Genomic DNA, 25,728 nt, shown 5'->3' with positions numbered 1-25,728 from the left:
TCGGAGGCCTGGATACCCGTCGTTAGCAAAAAAAAATGAAACCACCTCAAAATACAATGGTTAATCAATAGTTGATCTTTGTTAACCATGGCTTGTTACACTAAGTTGCCACCAAGGAAAAGATAAAAATAAGGAAGAAATAACGATATACGATAGTGTGTACCTACACCAAGACACAGAGGTGCGAAAAGACTGTGTTGCCCCACACAAAAGATGCTCGTGCATGCCCTCCCATTGGTTGTGGGATTTAACGTGTATTTGTGCTATTAGATAGCGTTCTCTCTCTCGAAAATTAATTATGACATTAGGTCAGCTATCAACCTCATAATGTAGTCTTTGATGTAATCCAATATTAATTGAGAATTCGCTGCCTTGTTCCCAAAACTTAGCCCATGTAAATGCAATTTCAAACTGATTTTACCCTGATTCATCATTACAAACCTGTAAGGCAAACTTGAGATTGTGATTAGGCAGGGACAATATATTTGAACCTGCAATCTTTAGGTCATGGGCTTGATGAGTCGACCAATTCCTTTACCCGACCTCTTCCCCTTCTCGTTCTTGAACTATTCCCACCTATCAAGAATATGGATGCACGTGATGCACATCACATAAAATTTAACACGACATGTTTACTTGGATTTATTTTTGATATTTCCTTACGATAATGTTAGATAACCAATTCAGAATAAAGGGAAAGGGATCTTCGCGTACTTCACGTGATGTATACATCGCATAAACAGTATACATGAAGTGATTAAAGATTCCCTAAACTCAAGTATGATTAGTAACTCCGATCTTCCCTTATCCTTGTAGAGTGAAACCATAAAGACTGTAGTGTACATTCTAAATAGGGTACCAATAGAATGCATTAAGGACTTCCATATCTTTTTTTGTTTTTCTGGTAAATAGGACTTCTGCGTCTTCAGCCATAGAGTGCAAAAATCTCACCAGTACAGTTTCAGTATGGTACAACAGGCGAAGGGTCAATACCAAAATTATACAATACCGATATTATACTGGTTTGGTACAATATTGTTGTCACCTTTTGCCTATAATGTGTACGTAGTGGCATGATTAAAAAAAAAATTGGATTGGATTGATCAGGCAGCCTAGGTTGGATTGGTATCAGCTGAGATTGATTGTCAATATCGATCCAATCCATACCAATTCACTGTTAAGGTAAAATGGTAAAATGATCCAAAACACCTATTAAAAAAAAGGGGGCAAATATATTCATTCTGATGTATACTAATCCCGGGTTTTAAAAACTTGCATAATCTACGTTTTCAATATTTAGTATGATTTTTGTAATTAGGTTCATACTAGATATTGAACGCTTTTGTCTTAAGATATTGATATTCAATCTTGATACCAAATTGACACCCTTAAGTTATAGAGTGAGTATGTGTGTGTGTGTTTTCTTCTTTGTAAATCCAAACAAATTAGAAACAAATATGACGTTATAATATAACCGTTCATTTCATGTCTACAAGCCAAAAATATGTATGATTGCAATCCCTGTCTCGATGTCTATAACCTCCTTGGCTACACAACTGTTGGGTCCTTTTCATTTCGTCTCGAGTCCTATTTTAGAAACTATGCCTTCATCAATTAACGGCTGCTTACCCAAAAAAAAAAAAAAAAAATCTATTAACAACTTAATTTGGAAACTTGTTAGGGTTGGGCAAGTGACCATCACCCATGGTTTGAGGAATCGGATTGGATTAGTATCCAGCCTGTTTGAACTCAATCCTTGGCTGATACTGTATCATTGAATTAATATAAACAAATGATAATAAGATTAAAAAAATTCAAAATTTTTATTGACAATCAAGGGTATCTTTGTTCAGGCCGGTCCTGATTGGATCAAATTGATATCAACCCAGTCCGATTCCAAGACAGATTCAAATAGCACTCAAACCATTCAATCATTCAACCATTGAAGATATATAACAGAACCCTTAAAATGTATTATATAGTAGAAATTAAAATAAAGAAAGAATGGATACAAATGTTGATTACGGAAAATAAACAATTGCTATCTTCAAGAAATCCAATCAACCAAAGCAAAGCAACCACTAACTCCTAATGTCTTCCTACAACAAACAGGACAAGTTCCACTCTCTGAAGCCACCTTGAAATGCACTCCCTATGATACTTATGATAACAAACTCCAACAGTAGCTGAACAATTTTCTAAATTTTCTAAATCTTCTAAACAAATATAGCAAACTTCACCAAGACTCTGATTTTAAATTAGAAACTATCTCTTTATACCTAATCTCCAGTCTTTCCTTCAACACCAACAGTTTCTTTCTCATCTCTGGTAATCAATGAGGATCAATAACTTTTATTAAACTTAGAACCAAACTGAATTTACCCAAAACCAGATTAAAATTGTCGTCAATAATGGGTGTTGTGATGAGACGATAATGGATTCTCTGTTCAATAAAACCAATCACTTTCCTGTTCATGAAAGCTATAATAAAATCTACAACTTTGTGGAGCTTCAAGGCTTCACTTATCAACTTTTCTGTTTGTTTCATTACCCTTTTAAGCTTCTCTACATAGTGAACAATGTCTTCAATTAGAGTTTCTAGTATTGACCATTTATTTTCTGGTATCATCTGAGAACGATAACAAAGACTTTCTAATATGATTGGAGAAGAAGAAGAATAGTCAGTTGGGTTGAGGGTAAGAGAAACAGAAGCCATGAGCGAGATAGAGAAAGTGAGAAAGAAGAGATTATGATTAATGGGTTTAGAGAAGTTAGTTTACTATAATATATATATATATATATATATAAGTAATCATAAAGGAGATAGGAGGACCTGGCCTACTTAGTTACTAATTTGGCTTGCGGTTACTTGAACGTGTAGCATAGGCCCCAAGCTATCATCAAAATCTTGACTCGTAAGGACAATAGGATTGCATCCTCTACACGTGTGGGTATGGGTAACTTTTTTCATTTTTTGCACTTTCCATGTATACTCTCCATGGTATTTGATCGGACAGATTTACCCTTTAAAAAAAAAAACCATTTTTAATAACTTTTTTTATCGTTGGAATTGGTATCAGATCGGTCAACAATCAAGATTGGTACTCTGATCCAAGTTTATGAATCATGATATTATGTAATATTGTCAATTTTGAATCAAAATCGAAGTTGGCCATTTAAAACTAAACTGGATTATGCTTCGCTTCGATTTTGGTTTCAAAATTTAGAAAATTTTTTTGGTTTGGTGTCATTTCGGATTTAAATTGTTGAACCTAATCAAGTATAAAACTATATCAAATAAGAAATGGGGTATATATATATATATTTTTTTTTATATATTTCAATCAAGGTAGATGATAATTTTATTCCTTTTTAATGTTTGGATTTTTTTTTTTTTTTTGGGTGGATTATGACCCTAGCAAAAAATGGCTTTTTTGTTAGTGAATAGTGAACCGAATAAAAATTGTCCTATCGGTTTTGGTTTTGGCTTGGAAAATATGTTCCTCTTCGATTTGGTTTTGGCTTGAAAAATATGTTCCTATTCGATTTTGATGTCCACACGTTGTATTTTAAACCAAACTAGTTACGTAGTCACTACAGGATAACATAAATCACAAATAAAAGTTAGCCCATGTAAACACAGTTTCGCACTGATTTTACTTTGATTTATCACAACAAACTCGTAAATTGAGAACTATGTAACCCTACCTGGGTCAGTTTGGAGAACACATAGAACTAGGGTTGTCAATGGGTTGGGTTGGGCTGGGTTTTTTCTTAAGGTCTTTTAACTCAACCCAAGCCCAGCCCAGCCTTAGGTCAGGCTGGGATATCTCATCCCAGACCCAACCCTATCAGGTTTAGCCCAACCCAACCCAGCCCTGATGGACCTTGATTGAGCCGGGTTTAATCCAATTCAGTCCATCCCAATATTAGCGGTTACTTGGTTGCTTGATCTTGATGCATTGCAGAGGCCAGATACAAAAGTTTTGTATATATGTAGATTGTGGAAAACGAAAGACATTTTTCTATAATTACCCATTAGTAATTATTAGCATAATTATATGATTATATACTTAATACACAAGGTGGGTTGGATAGGGTAGGATTGGGTTGGGTTGGGTTGAGACCTATCTTGGGCTTGAAAATCTCAACCCTAACTCACCTTATAGGCTGAAAGCTTAGCCGAAGCCCTATTCGGATTGGGTTGATCGGACTTTTTTAACACCCCTACAAAGATCCATGAACAGGTTCAATAAAATCATATCAGATTTAGCCATGCATTGAGAACCATGTAGCTTAAATCTCTCTCTCTCTCTCTCTCTCTCTCTCTCTCTCTGTGTGTGTGTGGTCGGCAAGCACATGGTCCCTCATGAAACTCATTGCCCACAAGACAAATAACTAAGAATTGAATTGAACTGCTTTCAACCAATATGGGATGTAAGCATCTTTAAGCCTGTTTCGTACAGAAAATTCATTGACCAGAATGATCGGAAAAGATGAATTTATTTTTATCCAAATAACGAAAATCTAAGAAGACCTTTTGCAACCCAAAAGGTATTGATTTCAAAATTTGGAAAGAGGATGAAACATCAAGTCATCAAGGGGGCCCATAATGAGAAAATTGAAGTCCTAGGTGCCACACTAAGTCATTGCTTCATGTTTGAATATAGTTCGATACAACTCATGTCTGAACACTATATCATGGCCAACCTAGTCAAGAACACTTACCAAATTTTGAAAACTTTAACCTCCGACTTGTTTCTCTAATTTGAATGTTTCCTCAATTTTGAATTGATGTGACTCATAAAGAGCATTTTGGTTGGGTTTCCCTACCCCAAATGAAGTGATAAGACATTAAAGATCATCAAGGCTGCAATTATAACCATCTGGGCCACGTGATAGGGATCAAAACCTCCATGATGAAGACCTCAATACTCAATAGAGTAGGCAGAGAATTGTGATAGAAATGGTGGAGCCCATTAGCTGAAGATCCAAACCTAACTTGTTTGTTTATGAGAAAGAATGTTCTAGTATAGATCCAATGGGATGCTTGAAAACTATAAATCAAATCTAATATCTCACCAACTTGCTATCACATCTTAAATTCCAATGCTTACACAATTATGTCTAGCTAAATGATTAGGGGTGTCAAAATGTGGACTGGACCAAACCACTCTGAACCAAATTGAACCAATGCTTATTAGATTGCATTCGGATTGGAATATTTTGGAATCGGCTAAGAATCATATTACACCGAATATAGAAAATTAGATAGACCAAACCTAAACCGATATAAAACCAACGCCAACCAGAAAATGATAAGAAATATTTTTTTTTATCTATATATGATAAACCAAATCTAAATCAGATAGAACCTGATATCAAACCTATAAAAGGAAACCAAAAGAAGCCAAATCTAAACCAAACTTTCCTTTATGGGTTTGGTTTTGAATTCATGATCATTGACACCCCTATAAATCATTAATATAAGAATCTTTTATGATGGAATCATTACATGCCACGTGGCAATTGTGATCCAATATAAATATACATATGGGTATGGATATTTAAAATTTTCCAATTGATACACATTTTTCAATAGCTAAGAGAATAAAATGGTTCAAAGCCCCTAGTCTAGGGCACGTCATGCCTTCCACTAAGGACATAGAACAATGACAAGGAGAACACCTTGATTATGTTATTTAAGGGTTATAACCCTCCACCACCCTAAACCCAAATTTGGTTAATTGAAGAAAAGAATGTTTTTTAGCCTTCTCCCTTTGTTTATCTAAATTCTCTAATTAAATATGAAGTAGGCCTTTTCCCTAAACTAATAGATAATCCCAACTAAATTATGGTTCCTTGAAAAAGGTGGAGAGGGGGGCTTAACCCTATGACTCCCTAGGGTTTTGTGCTCTTAACCAAGATTATTACCGTAGTATATACTCAAGTGTGTGGCCCTTGTGGAGGGTTTTGAGGAGACAAAGAATTGGGCTTGGTATCCTAGGAAACCTTGAGAGGATAAGTTTAGGATTAATTAACTAATCTTTCTCTCTCTATTCTCTATTTGTGGATTTGTAATTATGATTAACTTAATAAATCTCCATCATCTTAGGCCATGAATAGGGTTAGAGGATGGGTGTACCTCTACCCTCCAGGCAGTTGTTAGGGATGAAATATATGGGTTGAGGTTTGGACAATATTGATATCTGTAGACACTGACAATTTGGATATAAAGATTGGATTTTTGTGCACGGGACTTGTTGAAAAGTACGTTTGACTGCCCAAGGAATACCCTATTTTTTTGAGGGAAAAGAGTATATAACAAACGTAGAAAATGAAAGTAATCGGAAATCCTCGCCGAGGAATTCATTATTATGGATTAGATTTTTTAGTACGTTTGGTGTAGGTGACACCTGTTACTTTAGTACTGCGACAGTTGTGAAACGCAATTTGTGGTTCATTTGATTGTGATCAGGACTATTTTGGCTGTCCATTTGGTGGGCCCACTATATCTCGCACTCATTTAAAGAGGGAAGAGGGCGGGGGTGAGGGCGTGTCTCTAGGAAGGGAAGGGATGGAGGAGTGGAAATATATAAGTGGAGGGGCAGGGTTCTAAGAAATCAGATCCTCATCAGTCGCGTTGGGCACTATCTGATGGATGAGATTCGCTTGAAGTGCACGTTTATGTGTTGGGGATAAAGGGTGTTAATTGGTTCAATTTTGGTACATGGTTTGGTTAAGTTCGATTCATATTTATTTGGCTAAAATTGAAATTGAATTGTTTACTATACGGTTGCACATGTTGAAATTGGAATCGTTTAGTATACGATTTTGGTTTCATGGCTTTTAAACAGTATTGATTTCATGGTTTTAAACGATTTTGATCGTGGTTTAATCCATACCGTTTTTAAACAATTAATAATCGATTTCCTAATTTATTCACATGCTTATTGAAATTTGCTTTTGTTGATAAATGCTTCAATCTTGTATCAAATTAAATGAGACATTGAACAAGTAAGGGTTTAACTACATAACTACATAATAGGAGTAAATTATTGAACAGACTGTTGGACAACCTCTATGGTCCTTTCTTCTCCCCTAAATTAAACACATCATGTTTTGTTGAAACAACTAAATAACTAAGCAAAAGAAAATATTACATGGAAAAAGTGAAATACAAAAAAAACTGCTAATGAACACTACTTATCGTTAATATTTAAAATACTTTTTATCCCAATTGTTTAGGGCTTTTATCTTTGGAAGTGATGTATATACCAATTTTTCCGCTGACTTAATGCCCTTAACCCCTTATTCTATTTAATCAGTATACAGGTAAACATGTCGATTTTGATGATGTAAATGGTTCAGTTTTCACAGTGTCAATTCGGTTTAAAGCCAACGGGTTAAACAGTTAAAACTTAACTAATCCGTTTAAGTGTTTAACTAACCGGTCATAAACTTGAAAACATAACCGAACCATTTACTAAACGATTTAACGATTTTGGTGTAAACGGCTCCATTCAGTTTGATAAATGATTTCGGTTTCAAATTCACATCCTTAGTAGGGATTCATGTTTAGATATTTCAAGTCATTAAATGTGCAGTGTGCATCCATGCGGTTGGAGAGAATCAGGGTCTGGTGCTAAATAGATATGCGGTTGTGAGGGGATGGTAGGGGCAGGTAAGCTGTAGCGGATGAGACCAAGGAGGGAAAAAGTTTACTTTCTTAGGGCCCATTTGTTTAGATGGGAGTTGAGGGTGAAAATGTTGTTAATATGAGACCCACATGTTAGTGGAGTGAAAGACCATTGAAGTAAAGATGAGGTAAAGTAAGGAAGTTCCCACCTAACAACGTTTGGTTGGACAAGAGAGATGGAGAGAAGGAAAGAGAAAGAGGGAAAAAAACGAAAGATTGAGATGATCGGAGTTCTGATTCATAGTTGATTTAATCCCTTGTTCCTTCTATTGTAGATGATCGAAGTTCAGGGCCTACTAACTTCTAAATTCAGAGCCACTTACCTCCCTTTCTTCATTCAGTTGCATATGTTCGAGTTTAGGGTTTCGTAAATTAGGAGACAAAGGAAGAAGCAAAGGAGGAGAAGAAGCATTTACCCAAAAAAAAAAAGATAGAGGAAGAAGCGAAGGAGGAGAAGAAGGAGGCAAAAGAGATGTTGGTGCTGCTGCTAGGGTGTTGTTGCTGATGTTGCTAACGTTCGGTTGCAACGGCTTCATCGGTGGGACGATGAAAGTTTGCCAAAGTCCCCATCAAAGTCCCACCAAATTGTTGGGACTTTGGTGAGGGCTGGGCTAGGAGAAATTAATGTCCACATGAGCCAACAAGAACTGTTTTTATGTTTCCCCAAAATCCCGTCCCCATTAAACAAACAATTTAAATATTGTTGGGTGGTATAGTTCTTACAACCATTTCACCCCTTGAATCCCACCCCAACAAAACCCCTTTAAACAAACGGACCCTTAGGGAATTAGAAAAAGAAAATTAGAATAGGGGAATATAAGGGAATATTAATAATTGTTCCTTAGAGAAGAGATCCCTACCAAGCTACATTCAACTTCCACTAGATGCAGGATCACACAAAATGATCACCCCTCCCTCTTGAAATGGGAAATCCCATCCCATTGAAGCCCTACACACTCTCATTGGTCCACACTTATGTGGGAGCCACCCAAACCGATAGTTCTTTTATCCATTATATTAAACTTGTGAGGAAAAGGGGCGCATTTGATCCAATGGTAAAAAAATATGAATATTGTGATATGATGGTTAAATAGTCAAAACAACTTCTCGACATTCTTAGAGTAAGACTGTGTAATTCTCACCCCCAGACCTTGCACATGTGAGAGCCTCATACACCGTATACGCCTAGTCAGAAGATTAAAATTGCGAGAAAAATAACTTTTTTTCTGGTGTTGAGCGTACACTAGCACCTTCATATGTCTATCTCTTGCCTTTTTCCTCCTCTTTTTTTTTTTTTTTTTTTTTTTGATAGAGATCCCTCACGTCAAAGTTGCATACTTTATTGTGGGAGGAGAGACTCAAGAATATAACATACGCTCTACTCCCGGACAGAAAACTCAAATCTCTAATATTGCTGATGAAAACTAATTAAATCGCGGACTCCTCGTCTGGGTAGTCAAAAGATCGCCAACGTTTCTTCTCTGTCTTTACTTCAGTACTGCGGACCACAAAATACAGAGCAGTAAGATTGATTTCCCAGTTGCATTCTCATATCTCTCTCTCTCTCTCTCTCTCTCTCTCTCTCTCTTAACTACACAGCGAGATCGAGCAAAAAAGATAGAAGATAAATCCAATGGAGTATGAGAGGATTGACAAAGTTCAGGTATGGTTTTGCATGCTTCTCTTGTTTTTCTTTCCTAGGTTAACAGAGTAAGTTCTTCAAGATGGGGCTCTCTTGCAATTGTGTTCTTCATTTCCTTTTAGTGGGTCTGAAAGAAATGCAGGAATTATCATGAATCTATATGGATTCAATAATCTACTCTTTCAGTTCTTTGTTGTTCTAGCTTTAAGGAAGGTTATTAAGCAGTAATAACCTGATCTGAGGGTGGGAAACCATTTATTTTCGAGATTAGATTGCTTAATATATATATTGGTTTTTAGAACTTCAGTTATAAATTAAAGGAAAATAGAATCTAAGAACATTACATGGATCTTGGATGGTGTATTATGTATTTACTAATTAATTTTTGAATTTAAATGCAGATGGGCATAATTTCCCCTAGTAAGTTGAGGCTGAAACTAATAGGATCTTCACATCAGAAGAAGAAGGATGGAACAAATAATAATTCATCAAGAACATCTCCAGCTAGGCTTGATGATGATGCAGAGTTCTTGAAAAACAATTTGTTAGCTACCAAAAATGGAGATTTTGACAATGAGGGTCAGTAAATCTCCCAAGACATTATTTTTACTTTTCATTTTTTTTTTTTTTTCATTTTTCTTTAAACCATGCTTCAAGGGAACAAAAAGATTTTTCTTTTCGTGTGTTAATGCCATTCTTAAACTTGAAGTACTGGTGAAGGCTACGGGATCAAACTTAGGCACCGTTTGACAACGTTCCTAAAGACGCTTTTCTGTGTTTTTCTGTTCCTAGAAACGGAGAAACGGGGTAAAAAGCATTTGATAATCTATTTTCGTTCCACTCGTTTTTTAGAAACATAAATTGGAATTTATGAAAATTTATGTTACAAGAAACGGCTGTGATATAACTTGTTTCGTCATTTCTAGAAACAAGTGAAGGCAACAAATTGTGGATTTGTGCCTAATAAAAAAGCCCAAAAGTGAGAAGCGTGACTCTTCTCAAGCTCAAAATTAATGGAATTTTTTAAGCTCAAAAGTGAGGAGCATGTTATCAAACAACAATGTGTGCACAAATCGATCGGAGAAACAGGTTTATCAAACACCCAAAAATCCATTTCTGTTGTTCCCAGAAACGTGAAAATTCGTTTCTGCACGTTGTCAATTAGTTTTGATTGTCAAATTCTTAAATAAATCTTTTTTGTCTGCTAAGATCTGCTTCTTTCTTACAGGTGGCTCAAAAGATTCTAGTGAACCTTCTGTTCACTCTGTAGCTCCCAGCATAAATTCATCCTCTGTAAAAGCATATGGAGAGGGAATGTCAAATTCTGGCCATGGTTATCAGACTGGTTCTAGGCAGAAGGATATACTGTCAAAGGAAATTGGGGATATGGGTCATATGAAAATTCAGCATTTATCAAAGGGTATTAGCGGGAACTTCAGCACAGTTCACCCAGTGAAATCTCAAGAAGAAGATAGTCCTGATCATGAGAATAATTCTAATTCATCTAACTTTGAGTTTCATAAAGGTGAGAAGTCCTTACATAATCCCATGGTGAGACCCTTCTCTCGATCAATACCTTCTAAGTGGAATGATGCAGAGAAATGGTTGGTGAATAAGCAACCATTACACACTAATCATTCTAAGAAGATGATTTTGCAAAGCCAAGTGAACCGGAAAACGACAGCAAACTTGGGGAAGGTTGTCCCTGAATTCAACAATTCTGAACAAAAGGCATCTGTTATTCCAGTGGTGGATAGTAAGCAGATTGATTCCCATCATTCTGCCTCACAAGCAGGTATTGAGAAGTTCTGTTTTACTAGAAATTCGGTTTTACTCTGGGACTAATCCTGTTTCAGCTCCAGCCAATGCAGCAATTGATCTTTGTCCCCTCGGCAAAGATGAGAAGGAAATGAATAGAAAAGAATTATCTGATCCATGGCAGTTTACCACAAATACAACAGGTAAATGGTGTTTTCATTGTGTTTTTGTCAAATTTGAAGATTGACAATCAAGAGATATGTCTCTAGATATCTAAGCTTCCCATTAGATAGTGTCAACCAAACACAATTCTAAATATATTTGAAACATATTTTACAGCTAAACCATAGCTGAATACAAAAATGTGAAAGATGCATTAAAGTGGAAGATACCAATGGCACATTGTCATACGACTCATACTATCATAGAATCATTTGTCCGAAATTAAATTTGTAGGCTTTTACTAAGTCAGTAACATTGGAACACCTTGCTTCTGCTGCTATGCTGACGAACATCCATGGGGCTTAGAAGCCTTCATTTGGTCAACTGGGAAGTCATAGTTTAGGAGCTCTAATCTGGATCCTAACCATCAAAGCAATCACTTCTTTTGGAAATTTGAAAATATCTGATGTGAAGTCCAGGAAAATCCGATTTGGTTAGTTAGAGAACACTTGGAGGTCTTAAAAAAAAAAAAAAAAATCTTTAAAATATGATGGGTGAAATTATCAGGTCTGGTTATTTTCTTACCTAACTGATCTCTTGTGGTCTCCCAACTACTCTGCCTTGACCTACTGTATGAATCAAGAAAGTACAGCAGAAGTTGGTCTGATTCTGAACCTGAGTCTTTCTCTAACTGTATATGTATAGATCTGCATGTCTCATATTGAATTTTTCATGTGTTCTTTTCCTGCTGTAATTTCTAGATTGGATTTCTGATGTGTTCCCTTAAGTTCTCTGCCCGACATTTTACGCATGCAATATTTTGTCAGTGTGTCTTCTTCTTATGATGGAGTTGTGATTAAATTATGCAGATATTCCTAATATAAGGTCAGTGGCAATGAGAGACATGGGAACAGAAATGACACCTGTTACAAGCCAAGAGCCGTCAAGGACCACAACTCCTGTAGGAGCAACCACTCCCCTTCGTAGCCCAACTTCCTCAATTCCATCAACCCCTAGAAGAGGAGCACCAGCATCCACACCTTTGGACTTTAACACAGATAACGACGCAGAACATCAAAAAGAAGATAACAAGAAACAGCTTTCTGAGCAAGAATTGAAGATTAAGACAAGAAAAGAGATTGTAGCCCTTGGTGTTCAACTTGGAAAGACGAACATTGCTGCTTGGGCAAGTAAATATGATACGGAAAAGAATGCTCCTTCAGTTGAACACATTGATGCGGAGGAACAGATTAAAATCGAATATGAAAATCGTGCAGCTGCATGGGAAGAAGCCGAAAAAACAAAACACACAGCCAGGTTTGTCTTTCTTTTCCAAGCATCAAAAAGGGAAAAGCCAATAGGTTTGGGCCATTTCAGCTTTATTTTCTGTTCCTCATGGTTCTGAGAAGGGCCGATCCTAATCTAATCACAGTTTTGCTTTTTTCGCCTACTACATCCTCTTGCTTTGATTCTTGAGAAATGAATTCTAAATATTTTCAGATATAAGCGTGAAGAGATCAAAATTCAAGCATGGGAGAGTCAACAGAAAGCAAGAATAGAAGCGGAGATAAGGAGAATAGAGGTATTTCACATTGTTATTTGTGCATTTCCCTTTGCCTATGGTGTACTTCATAGCACCATCCAGGAAGGTACTGACCAAATTTTGAAACAAACTATAAATTGGTTTACCTGAAATTCTCAAAGGACCTGCATTATCAATTAAATTTCATATTAGCAAAAACCTGAAAAACCTGAATCCGTACAAATACATGAACCCAATTTTTGGAGAGAATATGTTTCAAGTGAGCCAGAACTGATATTATCATCGATGTTTTTTCAAGTGTACAATGATAGTTTTCTACAGTTCTACGTAGGAAGACCACAAACATGTCCTGTTTCAGCTTTTGTTAAATGGTGATGTGAATTTGCAATATCTCAGGCCCAAGCTGAACATATTAGATCCCATGGTCAAGAGAAGATGATGAAAAAGATTGCAATTGCAAGGCAGCGATCGGAAGGGAAAAGGGCTGCTGCGGAAGCCAGAAGGAACAGGCAAGCGGCAAGAACTGCTGCACAAGCAGATTATATCCGCCAAACAGGCCGCATTCCACCTTCCCACTTCATCTGTTGCACTTGGGCATCATAAAAATTTTAGAATGGCCAAGGAAATCATCTCTTGTACAAGCACCAAGTCATAAACTGTCTTTCCTACACTTCTTTGGGCACATAACATGTTATGTCAACCCTTTCCAACTTTGGTGAGGGTTCTCATTGTGTAATCTGTAAACTTGAAAAGTGATTAGTATGGTTTTTGTAGTCATGGTTATAAGTAATTATTTGAGCAGTATCCTCATAAAAATGACAAGATTTTTGTTAAGTTCTAGACTACATCCATTGGGGAAGAGACAGAAAATATCCTACTGAAGAACGTAGCCATAACTCCAATCAAAGCATTGTTCCTCAACTGAGAACCAGTATTAACGTTAAAAGGTTTGGAATTCAGGATGCAAAATCCCAAGTAAATCCTCAAAATATTAAGATTTAGGATTGTGGTGAAGGCCTTGATCCGTAAAGAAGCCCTATAAGACTTTAGCTTCTTCAATCAGTCCTCATTCCTGCCAGGTTCGAATTGCTGAAATTGTCCATGAATTGATCGAAGGCTGGAAAAGAATTTGTAAGAAGAGAGGACAGAAAGTTGAATTGAATTGATTTGTTATCAAGTTTTTGAATTATCCTATTTTGATTTGTGCTAGTGCTACTAATAATTTGGAAACAAATGGAAACAAAATCAGGACGAGCTTTTGGTGTTCTTCAATTGGCAATTTCTGGTTATTAAGTTTGGCAATCGAAACATCAAGAATCAGGCACAGGCTGAAGCTTATGGAATTCTACAAGGCATACAGTTTAACTCTAACATCGGCTGAAATATCAGATTCTCATCTCAAGATTTACTTCAGCTTATTCCACAACCATCTAACAGATCATGACTACTGATATAATTTTTTCTAGTAACTTTTAAGGAGTTTTTCTTATTCTCATTAAAAATATATATATATATATATACATATATATTATATATATATTATATATATATTATATATATATATATATATTGAAATACAGACAGCTGCCTTAAGGTTTTACTCAATAAAGGATATGAAATCAAAAATCATTTCCTCGCCTCCCTAGTGGCTCCAAGTAGGCAAGAATGTGAAGGCTTATCATATATATTTTCATTGAGGGTTATCATATTACTACTATTATTCAAAAGAGAGTTCCCCTGCATGCATCTTGAGTTCAACTCCCCTAACCCCTTTGGGGCCAGCACCACGGTTTCATGGTTCTCGTAGGAGTTGAAGCTGATCCAACTAGCAAGTATGGAAATATACACATGCGTCCAAGAGATTAATGAGGCCAAAGGTCTGAACACCCTTATTAGCAGGAAAAAGAAAAGAGGGAAGGGAAGGGAAGGGAAGGGAAGGGAAGGGAAGGGAAGGGAAAGGGGAGGGGGGGTGTTCCAGCATGTACGTAATGAAAATCGTAGTAAACTGGTCTGTGGTGGTACATGCCTAAAGGGGCGGGCTTGGGTTGGCACAAAAGTCTCATGACCGTGAACTGAGCATGGACCTTTAAGCCCAGTTAGACTTTTAGGCGTTATTCTCAATGAGTCCTGGTCCAAATCCAATGGGTCACTAGGCCTGAGAATAACGTCTAAGCTGAAATCATAATCGTTTTCATCTGGTTTCGATTTTCTTGTTTTTAATCGATTCACAATCGGTTTACATGTGGTTTATAGTGTTAATTTTGAAAAATAATTTTTAAATTCAATTTGTAATGTATTACATTTGGTTCACATTCAGAGATGAGAAAGAGGCAGTAGGAAGTAGGGAGATGGGAGGGAGAGAGATAGTACAAGATTTTACCTCTATGGGACTCAAAGAGTTGAAGTTAAAGTTGAAGTTGAAGTTGGAGTAGAGATTGAAAGTTGAAAGTTGAAAGTTGAAATTTGAAATTTGAAATTAGAGGCTTGCAATGAGAAGACGATGGGATTTGTAATTGTTATAGGTAAAGGTTAAAGACAAAAATTAAATATGTTACTTTGTAACTTGTATGTCATCAAAACATTAAGCAATCAAATATGGAAATATAGAAGTAACCCATCAAAACATATTTTTTCTTATTTTTGGTAGAGACCCATCAAAACAATGAAACACGTTAATATGGTAACACCATTGGTAGTGGTTAACCGTCAATTTTTTGGTTCTTAACCCAATCGAATTGAGAAAATGAACTATAAAACCACAACAGGATAGTTTTTATACGATGCAGTTTGATTCGATCATAATCGGTTGGTTTCAATTTTGATAAACAGTTTCGATTACATTTTGACACACTTACCCATAAGTTTATAGCAAAAGTATCCAGTTTAAGAGGTATTGAGTTATAATATTGCTAACCACCCTCTCCCATGGTTATAGGTAGGGGTGTCAATCCCAAGCCCGCTTCAATTTGATCGATTGGACTCAACCCTTTAAAGCCCAGTCCGGCCTGCCCTGATTATTAAATGTGTCGGGTTTAGGCCTGACTCATTTATGAACAGGTAGTCAAAGGTGCAAGTGGTAAGCCTGATGGGCACTTGATGACCTGGCCCGTTTACAAGCCCAACGTTGCCCGACACGTTTAGCACGTGCTTTTTTTTTTAATATGTATATTTTTTGATAGAATAGAATACATGTTGATATTTTTATCAGAGCATTGATTAGGCCATTCCAACCATATAGTTGAAGGCTTTTCTTTTCTTTTTTTTTTTTTAATCCAATGCCTTCCCTTCTTGGATTTATGATTTGGTTCAACTTCAATGATACCATTTATTTTTTGTTGATGAAGATTTGCATTAATTAAAAATGAAAAAATATGTATATATCATAAAGCTCGCCATGTGGGATTTTGTAAAGGGAACTGAAAAAAAAAATTTTGAAAAAACAAAAACCAATTGAATGTTTGGTCGAAAGTAAAGATGATGCAAGAAACTTGTAGAAATTTTTACAAAAAATAAAGAAAAAAAATCACAATCATCAATGGATAAAAAAAAATATTTGAAATTTCACAACATAGATGAAGTTGGAGCTGAAAATTTTTCAGTTAAATTTTCTACAAAAAGGAAATAATCATTTTTTAAGTGTTTGCCAACAAGGTAAAATAATATTTTGGGTCGACAAAAATTTGTATTTCAACATAACCCCTTGAAATTAATTGTCAATGTACATGTGTTTATCTCATTTCATGTTATTCTGTTAACATTAAGCAAACCTTGCACCCCCAACAAGAAGAAGAAGAGTCAAGGAGGTGGGAGCAACCAGAAGCTTCAGTTTAGAATCTTCACCACCTCCACCCTGAAAAGCCCATAAGCCCTTTCCCCGGTCCCCAGCTTTTCTTGGCTTAAAGATTTCAAACCAACTCATACGGTAGGTTCCCATCTATGCATCTTATGCTATGTTTGGAAGCTAAGACAAGAAAAGAAGAGAAAAAATTCAAAAAAAAATTGAATTCGAAGAGACAAAAAATCATTATGTAGTCATTATTTTTATCTTATTATTTCTGTTGTACTATTTTCTTCTTTTGGTTGCCAAACATAGCCTTAGGATCTGGCTTATGGAAATCCAACTCATATGGCAAGTACAAGCATGACAAGAACTCATGTATGGAGCTAACAAGCTCTTGTAAGTTTCATTATCCTTCCAATCCAAGCTGCACATGGTCAAACTGAAACCCACACAAAACACCACAATTTTCCACTGCCATCAGACAATTGGACCACTACCACCCGAATCAGATCAGTTTCAGGCTTTCGGCGAATGGAAGGGGAAAGGTATGTTACGTTATCGTCACTATTAGACAGTCTTTGACCTGGAAAAAAGGCATAGTAGGACCACCCCTCACATGGTGAAACTCAAACACCACAAAAAGAGTGAGACCCAGTCTCACTTTACGAATTTCGTATTCAGCTTTTGTTGTTTTCAAAATTTTGACATTAGCCTGTGTTGTCACCATCCCATCACCCCCCAAAAGGCCTAACCCCATCTTCAATATCTGAACCTGTCACACCCACAACCACAAAAAGGTCTCAAGGCCACAGAAACACACCCCCAAAACCAGCCCCTACAAGTTGGTAGGCAAGCCCAAGCCCCTACCGACATATTAGGAAAGACCAAAGCCAAATGAGAATTGGTACAATACCAACACCTAAGGAGAATGAATCTAAGAGGAATAAGTTGATAGTAATCAAATTAGACATGTGACTAATAGGCCAAAACTAAAGAGTTTGGATGTAACATCAAGAACCATAGTTGGACGATGTTCTGTCAATTCTCCCCAGAAGACCATACAACCACCTAACAATCATTTGCAAAATCATTTCAATCCAGAGAAGAGGCCAAAAATTATATATATGAAAACAAATCATTCACCCACTCACAATTTGGAAGGTCATTGCCATATCACCAAAACCTCCTGTGCAATGGGTCTGGCTCCTCTCATGTTTTTAGCTTTACAGGATCTCCTGTTTAAGATCTGCAGGTGCCGACACATCCTTCTTATTCCCCTTTAAATGGTTAACTTAAAACAACCCTTTTCACTCTCTCGTCTCTCACATGAGAAATCTTGGTCACAAAAAAATGCAAGATAACCACGCAAATAGCTGAACTTCATAAACATCAGTTACTACAATATGTGTTGAAGGTACTTTGATCTTATACGTGGAAAGTTTGATCGAATGTTATACTTACAGAAAGTAGCTTATATATAACCATCAAGGAGACTTACTCCTAACCTGTTCCACTCGCAGTGAAGGCTTAGGAGGGCTAATGGTAGAGTAGGACTAACAGAAACTGGTAAAACTTGCCCACCACTTTCTAAACTTTTTATCTGAGTTCATCAGTAATCAATAGACCCCACGGATGTAATCCCAGTGCTGAGGTTTCTTGAGTCCTTCCGGCTCACATAGTCATCACAGCTGCTACTAGAGAGCCTCTGGATTGGGACCGAGTTCAGAAGCTCCTCCCTACCCTGTTGGCCCATCTGCTGCATTTCCTGAGCTGAGAGTATCTTAATACACCACACATTGTTGACAAACTCCCTGGAAGCATAGTATAAATGCATAAAAGTCAATCATGTGCCAGAAACATCAAAGGATAACAAATTGCTACGACGATAAAACCATAAGCAAGTTATATTATCCCCAGAGATGAGAAGTGATCCTACATACCACGCAGATAAAATACACATCTAAAGAAAATTCAAATAATACTTCAGCATCAACAGCTCAAAACTGCAGAAGAGAAGGAATCTAATTCATCGGTACTCAAAAGGGTCTCATGTTTCATAGGTGTGAGGTTCATTTTTCATCATGTGGATGGAATTTGGAAATGACTACAACTACTGACAATCCCAATGTCAGACCAGGACGCATTGGAATCAAAATTTGCGAGTTTGAAATTTATAGCAATACCAGTGTCACCACAACCACCAATGAATTGCTTCTAGCCGTTCTACCCATCACATGCTTGCAGATAATAAAATAAAATGGTAAGAATGTCCATCCACAACTGAATGTGCATCCCTATCCAATGAGGCCAGACATTAAGAATCATCACATATATTGTTTGCTTCACGTACGGCTCAATTTTTTTTCCAGATAGGAATAATAGATGCAATAGTTCGACAAGTAGTTTCAGATACGTACCAGTCAAATCTTTGGAATATTGATTCTTTCAATAGCTTAAATCTACTAGAGAGTTATACTATCTGGAAAGGTCGGAACTTACTGCCAGGGATCATCACCGAGGAGAAGAACATCATTCTCCCGATCAACAAATACAAGCTGCCAGCCTGATCTCATAGGGTCCTCCAACTGGCCTTCAAGGCCAAACATGTGAGCGAGTTCACTTCGCAGCTCATGGTAGCTGCTGAACCTGGTGATGTCCAGCGACCGTCCGAAGGACCCTGACTTGTGAACCTATCAACAATTACAGTATCCAGATCAGTAAACTATCCACGTGTGAAAAAAAAAAAAAAAAAAATCATGTCTTACACATCACAATGAAACCAACATGAGGGTTGAAGGTACATAATAAAGTAACACAAATTATACCCACACTAATAAAAAGGAAGTACCGGCTGTCGTTTTACCATTGTAAACGACAAGAGAGTTAACCTCTCCACACGTCACAAAAATGGTCATATACATCTGATCAAACATATCCGAACCCACAGGTCCAACTAGGTACACCCTTGAAACCGACAGAACATAAACACCAAATTCTATTGTTTCGGAAGGAAAGCATAAAAATGTAGTATAATGAACTATCTAGGATTTGACAAATAGTATGTTAAGTGGTGAAACCTTCGCAAGCGCAGCATGTAAATATAATTTGAATTCCGAGAAACAGGAGGAGACCTTATGGATAGCCAACAGGCATGCTTATAAAACACAGACAAGTCCTCTCACCTTAACAAAGGTTCTGGTTGGGGGGTTCACTTGGCCCACATTTTCCGGAGACTGTAGAAAACTCGAGTCATCTAAGCAACTGGAAGTTGTCATAGCTGAACTAAGCGGAAAATCCGTGCTTGCAGCATTCATAAAATTAGAAGCACCATATGGCAGAGTCATTGAATCACTTTCACTGCCAACAGCTCGTAGGCTTGACATTCCATTTTGCATTAGAAGAGAGGAGGAATCAATATTGACTCCAAAAAGAAAATGGCTTTGGGGATCCGTACCATTTTCTTGGTCTACTGCACATTCTCTACCTGGAAAAGGTGGCAAAGAGACTGAATTTTGAGAAACATTAGTTTGCGGTGATAAGCAGAGCTGTTCAACCTGGGGCAGAACACATTTAGCTACTCCAGGAGAGAGAATAGGTTCAACTGCAACTCGCTTCGGCGTCCACACTGAAAAGGGCATAAGACCATTGCTTCTCGGCAAATTAAGCAGGTGAGATGTTTCATCATGGGAAAATGAACCCAAAAGACCGTGGAGGGGAGAAACACTGGATGTTGAGACAGGGATCCCACTGGAATTCGAAAAGTTTGGCTGCTCGCACAAAGAAGAGATGGTCTGTAGGGATGGAGGTTGAGAATGGGATGATGACACAAGCTGCGACAGTGCAGAGACAACATTAGGGTTCTGGGGATCAGAAAATTGCTGCTGCTGCTGCTGCTGTTGTTGCTGAGTGTGTGGCTGCTGTGGTTGCTGTTGATCATTAAATGTGTGACGATGCTGCAATTGTTGCTGAATAAGCTGTGCCTGTGCCTGTACCTGAGCCTGAGCCTGAGCCTGAGCCTGAGCCTGAGCCTGAGCCTGAGGATGATTTACTTGAACACTCTGAAGGAAGGCATGCTGAGATTGAGGTTCTTGCAACATCTGCCTCTGAACCAGAGCTCTGTTTGGTACACTCTGAGGTTGCTGGAATTGGAGAAGGGTTGGAGATGCCTGTTTAGAAGGATCCACAGCTCTCATTTCCTGAAGCGCTGCAGCAGCCATTGCTTGGTACATATCAGGTTGCAGGCCAAGCATGGAGGCATCTAACCTTGGCTGCATCCAAGGTGTAACCCCTAGTCCCTGAAAATTGAGGGATTGAATCCCCCTGTCTCCAACATCACCTCGAAGCCACAGAAGTGGAGAATTGATGCCCAAATCATCATCCTTGATGCCTATTACAAGAGAATGGGAAAAATTACAGATCAAAGAACACAATGTTGAGTTATAATTGATACAGTTACAGGAAGAGTTAGTTGCATTTCACACCTAAAACAAAGAAATAAACTTACCATGGAGGGAGGGTAGTCCTGGAGGCCATGGCCGCTTAAGTCTGAGGGGGAATGGTGATGGATACATAGGGAATGTTGTTAATGGTTCAATCTCCCACAAGGAAACCCTCGGCTGCCTCTCCCCTGCAGTGGATTCATCCCATCCAACCTGTATTGATGGAAGCAAAGATTAAATAAAAAAACTTAGTTACATTTTGAGGTCATCCACAAAATATCGTAGAAAAGTATTATCAGAAAAATCACCCAGAAGACCCCCATATACCTTTACTGAGCGCCAATGTGAGTTCGGCCAACGAGCAGGATCCAAGTCACATATGCCAGTAATCGTGCCCATATACCTGGCAGCAAACATAAATTGATGATTAGTTACCTGTTAAAACAGAGTTGAAACCAGCGAGGTGGTAGCCCAGTAACAAAAGAAATGGACAGGAGAGGATATAAACAGTAGGAAGAAATCAAATCCTGCCTATTGGATGATAGCAGCAGTCACTTAACAGCACATACCCATATACAGGGAGCAAACACAAATGGTATGGATGCCCCCTCTCTTTGTCCCCACACCATATGACCAAGTTCAACATGGTAGCTAAATAACTCCCTATGCACAACATTTAGACAACGTAACCTCTCACCAATGAGTTCATAAATTCACTGGCACTCCTTAAAAGGCCTCAAGGATTCTCTCTCCTCATCAGTGAGTAGTTCAGCACTTCTATCCAAGGATTAAAGTATCGGTATCGGTCGCCGTAAAGGTAGGCCAAAATTAAATTACGTATCGGAGGGTATCGTATCGTATCGAAGATATACTAAGATACGCTAAAGATACGCATATAAATGGATATGAAACATCTTTTTAAACACTTGTGCATAAAAAATTTGTTAAAAAAAGCTATTGATAACATGTATTATGCATAAACACTAAATTGAGGGTATCGCACTAAGAATTCAAGGTTTGTAGTTTTTCCATAAATGTAAAATCCTTATTCCCAACCTTGATTTCCACTTTAGTTAAAGAGAAATATGGCTGGCAACAAATTTAGAACAAAAACCTCTCAAAAAATCGTGTTTTCTGAAAAATACTCATCTTGGCCATTATATGACCGTAGCGCGCTGTACCGGTACATACTGAAACTCACTGATAATTACCGATCGATACTTACTGATACTCACCGATATGTACTGATCAATACATACCAATACTCACCGATACGTACTGATCAATACATACCAATACTCACCGATACGTACCGATACATACCAAAACATATATTTCACCTTGATTTTATATTTTACATAGAGTATCAGTATGTATCGATGGTGTATCGGTGCATATTGGTATGTATCGTAGCATATATATCGATACGAAAGAATTTTAAAAATTTTATGTATCGTATCGGTATGTATCGTATCGGTCGGCTAAATTTAAGATACGTATCAAAGGGTATCGTATCGGTATCGGAGATACTTTAAACCATGCTTCTATCCGAAAGAAAGTGACAGAACAGATGACCACATTCATAAAACGAAATGACCAATTTATTTTGGGCCTAGCAGATATCCCAGGTGTCAACACTAAAATGAGGTTTCCAACATCAAACCATGACAACCCCTCCACATTTCTGCACCTGTGCGCCCACCATAGAGCTGATTCAAAAAGTTCATATCCCCCCAATGCAATATAGATTAAGCATAGCAAGTTACTATCGACATTCACAAAGTGTGCCTTAGACCTACCGACGAACACTTGACTCTTCAGTCTCAAACAGCATCCGGAAGCGCATGCCAACAGAAACACGGGTATGATAGACTGCTTTAATGTACTTCACCAGAGGTATGACAAATTCTGATGGGCTAGCCCTGACAGCAAGATGGCACAACTGAGCAAAACCATAAAATAAAAATTAGAACTTTAAATTCCAATTTCTTCCTGAAAAGACTTCTACCTTGGGTTGTAAAATATAGTGAAGCGGCTATTTGTTGCAGCCGCATGAGCTGCTGCCGCGAGAAGCCCTATGTGCATGCTGTCACTTGAAAGAACAGACGAAGGCATCACAGTTTGTGGCCGATTAGCACGGCGGATTCCCAAAAGAAGCTGGTTCTTCTCATTCCTGATGGAAGCAGAATACTTTACAGTAAGCAGTGCAAGCTAATCAAAGATCATAAAACATATCATAGAATTGACTAATGACCGATGGGAAGTGGCTCTGCTCCTTGCCTATTACATACAAGTGGCATATGTGCATGGAGAATCTCAATTTCTACAGCTCCTCCACAGGGGGGGGGGGGACCCGGGGGGCTATCTAGCTCAAAATTCAACCCAGCATCGCATTGTAATAAATAGAAGCTCTTGTTTTGACTGTCAAAGTAGATGTCTAACCCTTAAAGTCATCTAATCTAGTGAATTTTCCCAAAATTCATGCAAACACACCACATGCACATCACAGACACAGCCCCATCCCACCACTGTTCATCTTGATTCAGGTAATCACTAATAAGAAGAAACAATGGACAAGCAATAGGGAACTTCACTACTGATACCAGATGAAAAGGACGGAGTCTCCAGCAACAAGTCTTTTTGCACTTACAAACACACTCCATCCAGTCGTAAGAAGATGCCTCTTTGGCTGACCTGCAAGTAAAATATCATACTGTGTATATCATATAAAGCAACATACTTTTTTGACAAGCCAAATATCAGAAAACTAACCACGAAATATATGCCTGAATTTCCATTCATTGTCATGAAGGTCTCTTGCAATCAATTCTTGAGCTGGAGGCTGCTGTGAGAAGTCCTAAAGAAATAGCACAATCAAAGATATGATTGCACTACTTGAGATTAACCCAAGGGATACAACAAATCGAAAACAACAGATTGAAGGGTTAACTTACTAATGGAGGAAAAACTTTTTCTGCTGCCCGGCGAGGCACTGAGAATCCTCCATGAGTACTAGTGTCACTTGCAGTCAATGTCTTACAGAAATAGTTGGTTGGCTGCTTACTGGGGGAACCCAACTCTGCGGGCAGGTAAGGGTCTTTTTGCTCTTGCTGGTTTTTTTTTTTGGGTGGGGGGGGGGGGGGGGGACACTTTGGTTAGGAAGTCAACAAAATTACAAAACTACATGAACGCAAATCCATAAACTGCAAGAGGTGATGTAGACTACCGGACTCAATGGTTGCAAGGTCATCTGTGCATAGACTTCATCCGTCTCCAAGTCTGCCTGCAGTTCAATAGAATTCAAAACTTAGGAACAACCTGTAAGAATATTCAGAATCATACGTAATAAGTCCCACGAAAGAAAAAAAAAAAAAATGAACCTTACATGCATGGTCACATTGTGAAGCTGACAGATCAACTGCGGTGGTAAGTTTGGGTAATTAGGTATATGGGCATCCACCTCTTTGTTGGTAGAAGCAGCAACCTGCATGGGAAACATTAAGGATATCCAGTCTAGATGACCACTCAAAACAGATGCAAAGATAGCACGTTCAACAAATATTTGACACCAGCTTGGGTAGCTAAATCCAGGACAGAGAACCAACAGCTCCCAAATAAAGGACAATATGAAAGCAATAGCTTTTAAATGTGCCAAAACCATAAACCACAAAAATATGTAGCATGGGACAGGGAACAATCTCAGAATAGCTGGAAGCAGATTAGAAAATGACTTGCCACATAAGACAATACAGAAGCACATGCACAGATAAATAAATATAAGCAAGCAACTACAGAAGATAAATTTGCAAAAACAATTTAAATAGCAAAGATGAGCTTCAACTATTTTGAGCAAAGGTGAAAAGCTATTTCCTCCCTTCCCATGCAAAGATTAAAAGTTAAATTTCTATTCCCCATACTTGCTTTGTGGGGACGAACATTAACCTTCTACCGACGTAAGAAGACTATCGGTACACAAATCAGGACTGAAGAATACAATGGCTGGACTAAAAAAATTCATTCCCATATTCAGGAGAAATATTATAAAGCTCATTGAATCTGAAAGAGAGAAAAATACATTTCCATGCCTTCCACAAACAGACAGCCATTGCTGGGACTGCAAGTAGTGGCTGTGGTGGGTTCCGCACAGCAGCCACCACCCATGAACCAAATGAAATCTGAGTTAGGACTTCCTTTCAGATCTGGAAAACTCAGTTGTTGCTCTCAATGTGCTAAGAAATCTCTTCGACACTTAAGATATCAGATCATCACTTGAAGTGTTTAGTCAGAAACCACTTCTCAAATTTGAAACAGTTAAAAGTTCATGCCCTCAAAGTTCTTGATTTTTTTTTTTTGGTGGAGGGGGGGTGGGTTGTCGGACTGAATGTAGCCAGCAGTCAAATGGAGCACTTTGATCATAAGTCGGTAAATACGGAACAAGAATTAATGATCTAACCAGACTCCATAACTAAACATGACTACATAGAAGAACAATAATAGGGAATACATATAGGAAAAGAACTTCACTATGCAAAAAAGCACACACACAGTTCACCTTTTCTCCTTAGCAGCAAAACATATACAAAAACTTCAGTCCAAGTAGATGGCAGCCCAGAAAGAAAGTGACAATCCTTTTTATTTTTTGGATAGATAACCCTGGAGAAAAGTTGAACTCATCCTTTTTTTTTTTTCCCGGTGGGGTTTTGT

At 37.8% G+C, this 25,728-nt stretch overlaps 2 protein-coding genes across 4 annotated transcripts in view; one reads left to right on the top strand and one right to left on the bottom strand.

The window, feature by feature from the left end:
• Positions 1–9,202: 9,202 nt before the first annotated feature.
• On the top strand, positions 9,203–13,594 carry LOC122069809 (remorin 4.1-like). 3 transcript variants are annotated; one of them, XM_042633903.1, is made up of 7 exons: positions 9,203–9,362; positions 9,743–9,920; positions 10,570–11,136; positions 11,204–11,302; positions 12,131–12,578; positions 12,762–12,843; positions 13,201–13,594. In XM_042633903.1, the coding sequence occupies exons 1-7, from the start codon at positions 9,333–9,335 to the stop codon at positions 13,405–13,407; spliced, it is 1,611 nt and encodes a 536-aa protein (XP_042489837.1). In that variant the 5' UTR covers positions 9,203–9,332; the 3' UTR covers positions 13,408–13,594. The 3 variants fall into 3 exon arrangements, with proteins under 3 accessions (XP_042489837.1, XP_042489836.1, XP_042489838.1); XM_042633902.1 differs by having other exon boundaries at positions 11,198–11,302; XM_042633904.1 differs by lacking the exon at positions 9,743–9,920 and having other exon boundaries at positions 9,216–9,362; positions 11,198–11,302.
• A 4,342-nt stretch (positions 13,595–17,936) lies between these two features.
• The window catches only part of LOC122069813 (auxin response factor 6-like), a 9,831-nt gene continuing 2,039 nt past the window's right edge, over positions 17,937–25,728 (bottom strand). Inside the window, exons 4-15 of the mRNA XM_042633905.1 lie at positions 24,410–24,508; positions 24,251–24,307; positions 23,979–24,134; positions 23,797–23,881; positions 23,628–23,718; positions 23,033–23,197; positions 22,824–22,946; positions 21,352–21,427; positions 21,090–21,237; positions 19,768–20,972; positions 19,085–19,275; positions 17,937–18,396 (exon numbers count right to left, since the gene is read on the bottom strand). Of these exons, the coding sequence (XP_042489839.1) occupies positions 18,195–18,396; positions 19,085–19,275; positions 19,768–20,972; positions 21,090–21,237; positions 21,352–21,427; positions 22,824–22,946; positions 23,033–23,197; positions 23,628–23,718; positions 23,797–23,881; positions 23,979–24,134; positions 24,251–24,307; positions 24,410–24,508 (2,598 nt within the window). The 3' untranslated portion in view covers positions 17,937–18,194. The remainder of the gene's footprint in view (positions 18,397–19,084; positions 19,276–19,767; positions 20,973–21,089; positions 21,238–21,351; positions 21,428–22,823; positions 22,947–23,032; positions 23,198–23,627; positions 23,719–23,796; positions 23,882–23,978; positions 24,135–24,250; positions 24,308–24,409; positions 24,509–25,728) is intronic.

Source organism: Macadamia integrifolia, unplaced genomic scaffold (assembly GCF_013358625.1).
Source record: "Macadamia integrifolia cultivar HAES 741 unplaced genomic scaffold, SCU_Mint_v3 scaffold721, whole genome shotgun sequence".
Classification (NCBI taxonomy): Eukaryota; Viridiplantae; Streptophyta; class Magnoliopsida; order Proteales; family Proteaceae; genus Macadamia; species Macadamia integrifolia.
The sequence above is the reverse complement of the archived record's forward strand: the minus strand, read 5'-3'. Positions and strand labels throughout refer to the sequence as shown.

Coding starts and splice junctions, on each gene's coding strand:
- LOC122069809 (XM_042633902.1), top strand. CDS start 9,333: ATGGAGTATGAGAGGATTGACAAAGTTCAG. Junction 11,137..11,197: donor TCATTCTGCCTCACAAGCAG/GTATTGAGAAGT, acceptor ATCCTGTTTCAG/CTCCAGCCAATGCAGCAATT. Junction 12,579..12,761: donor AAAACAAAACACACAGCCAG/GTTTGTCTTTCT, acceptor AAATATTTTCAG/ATATAAGCGTGAAGAGATCA.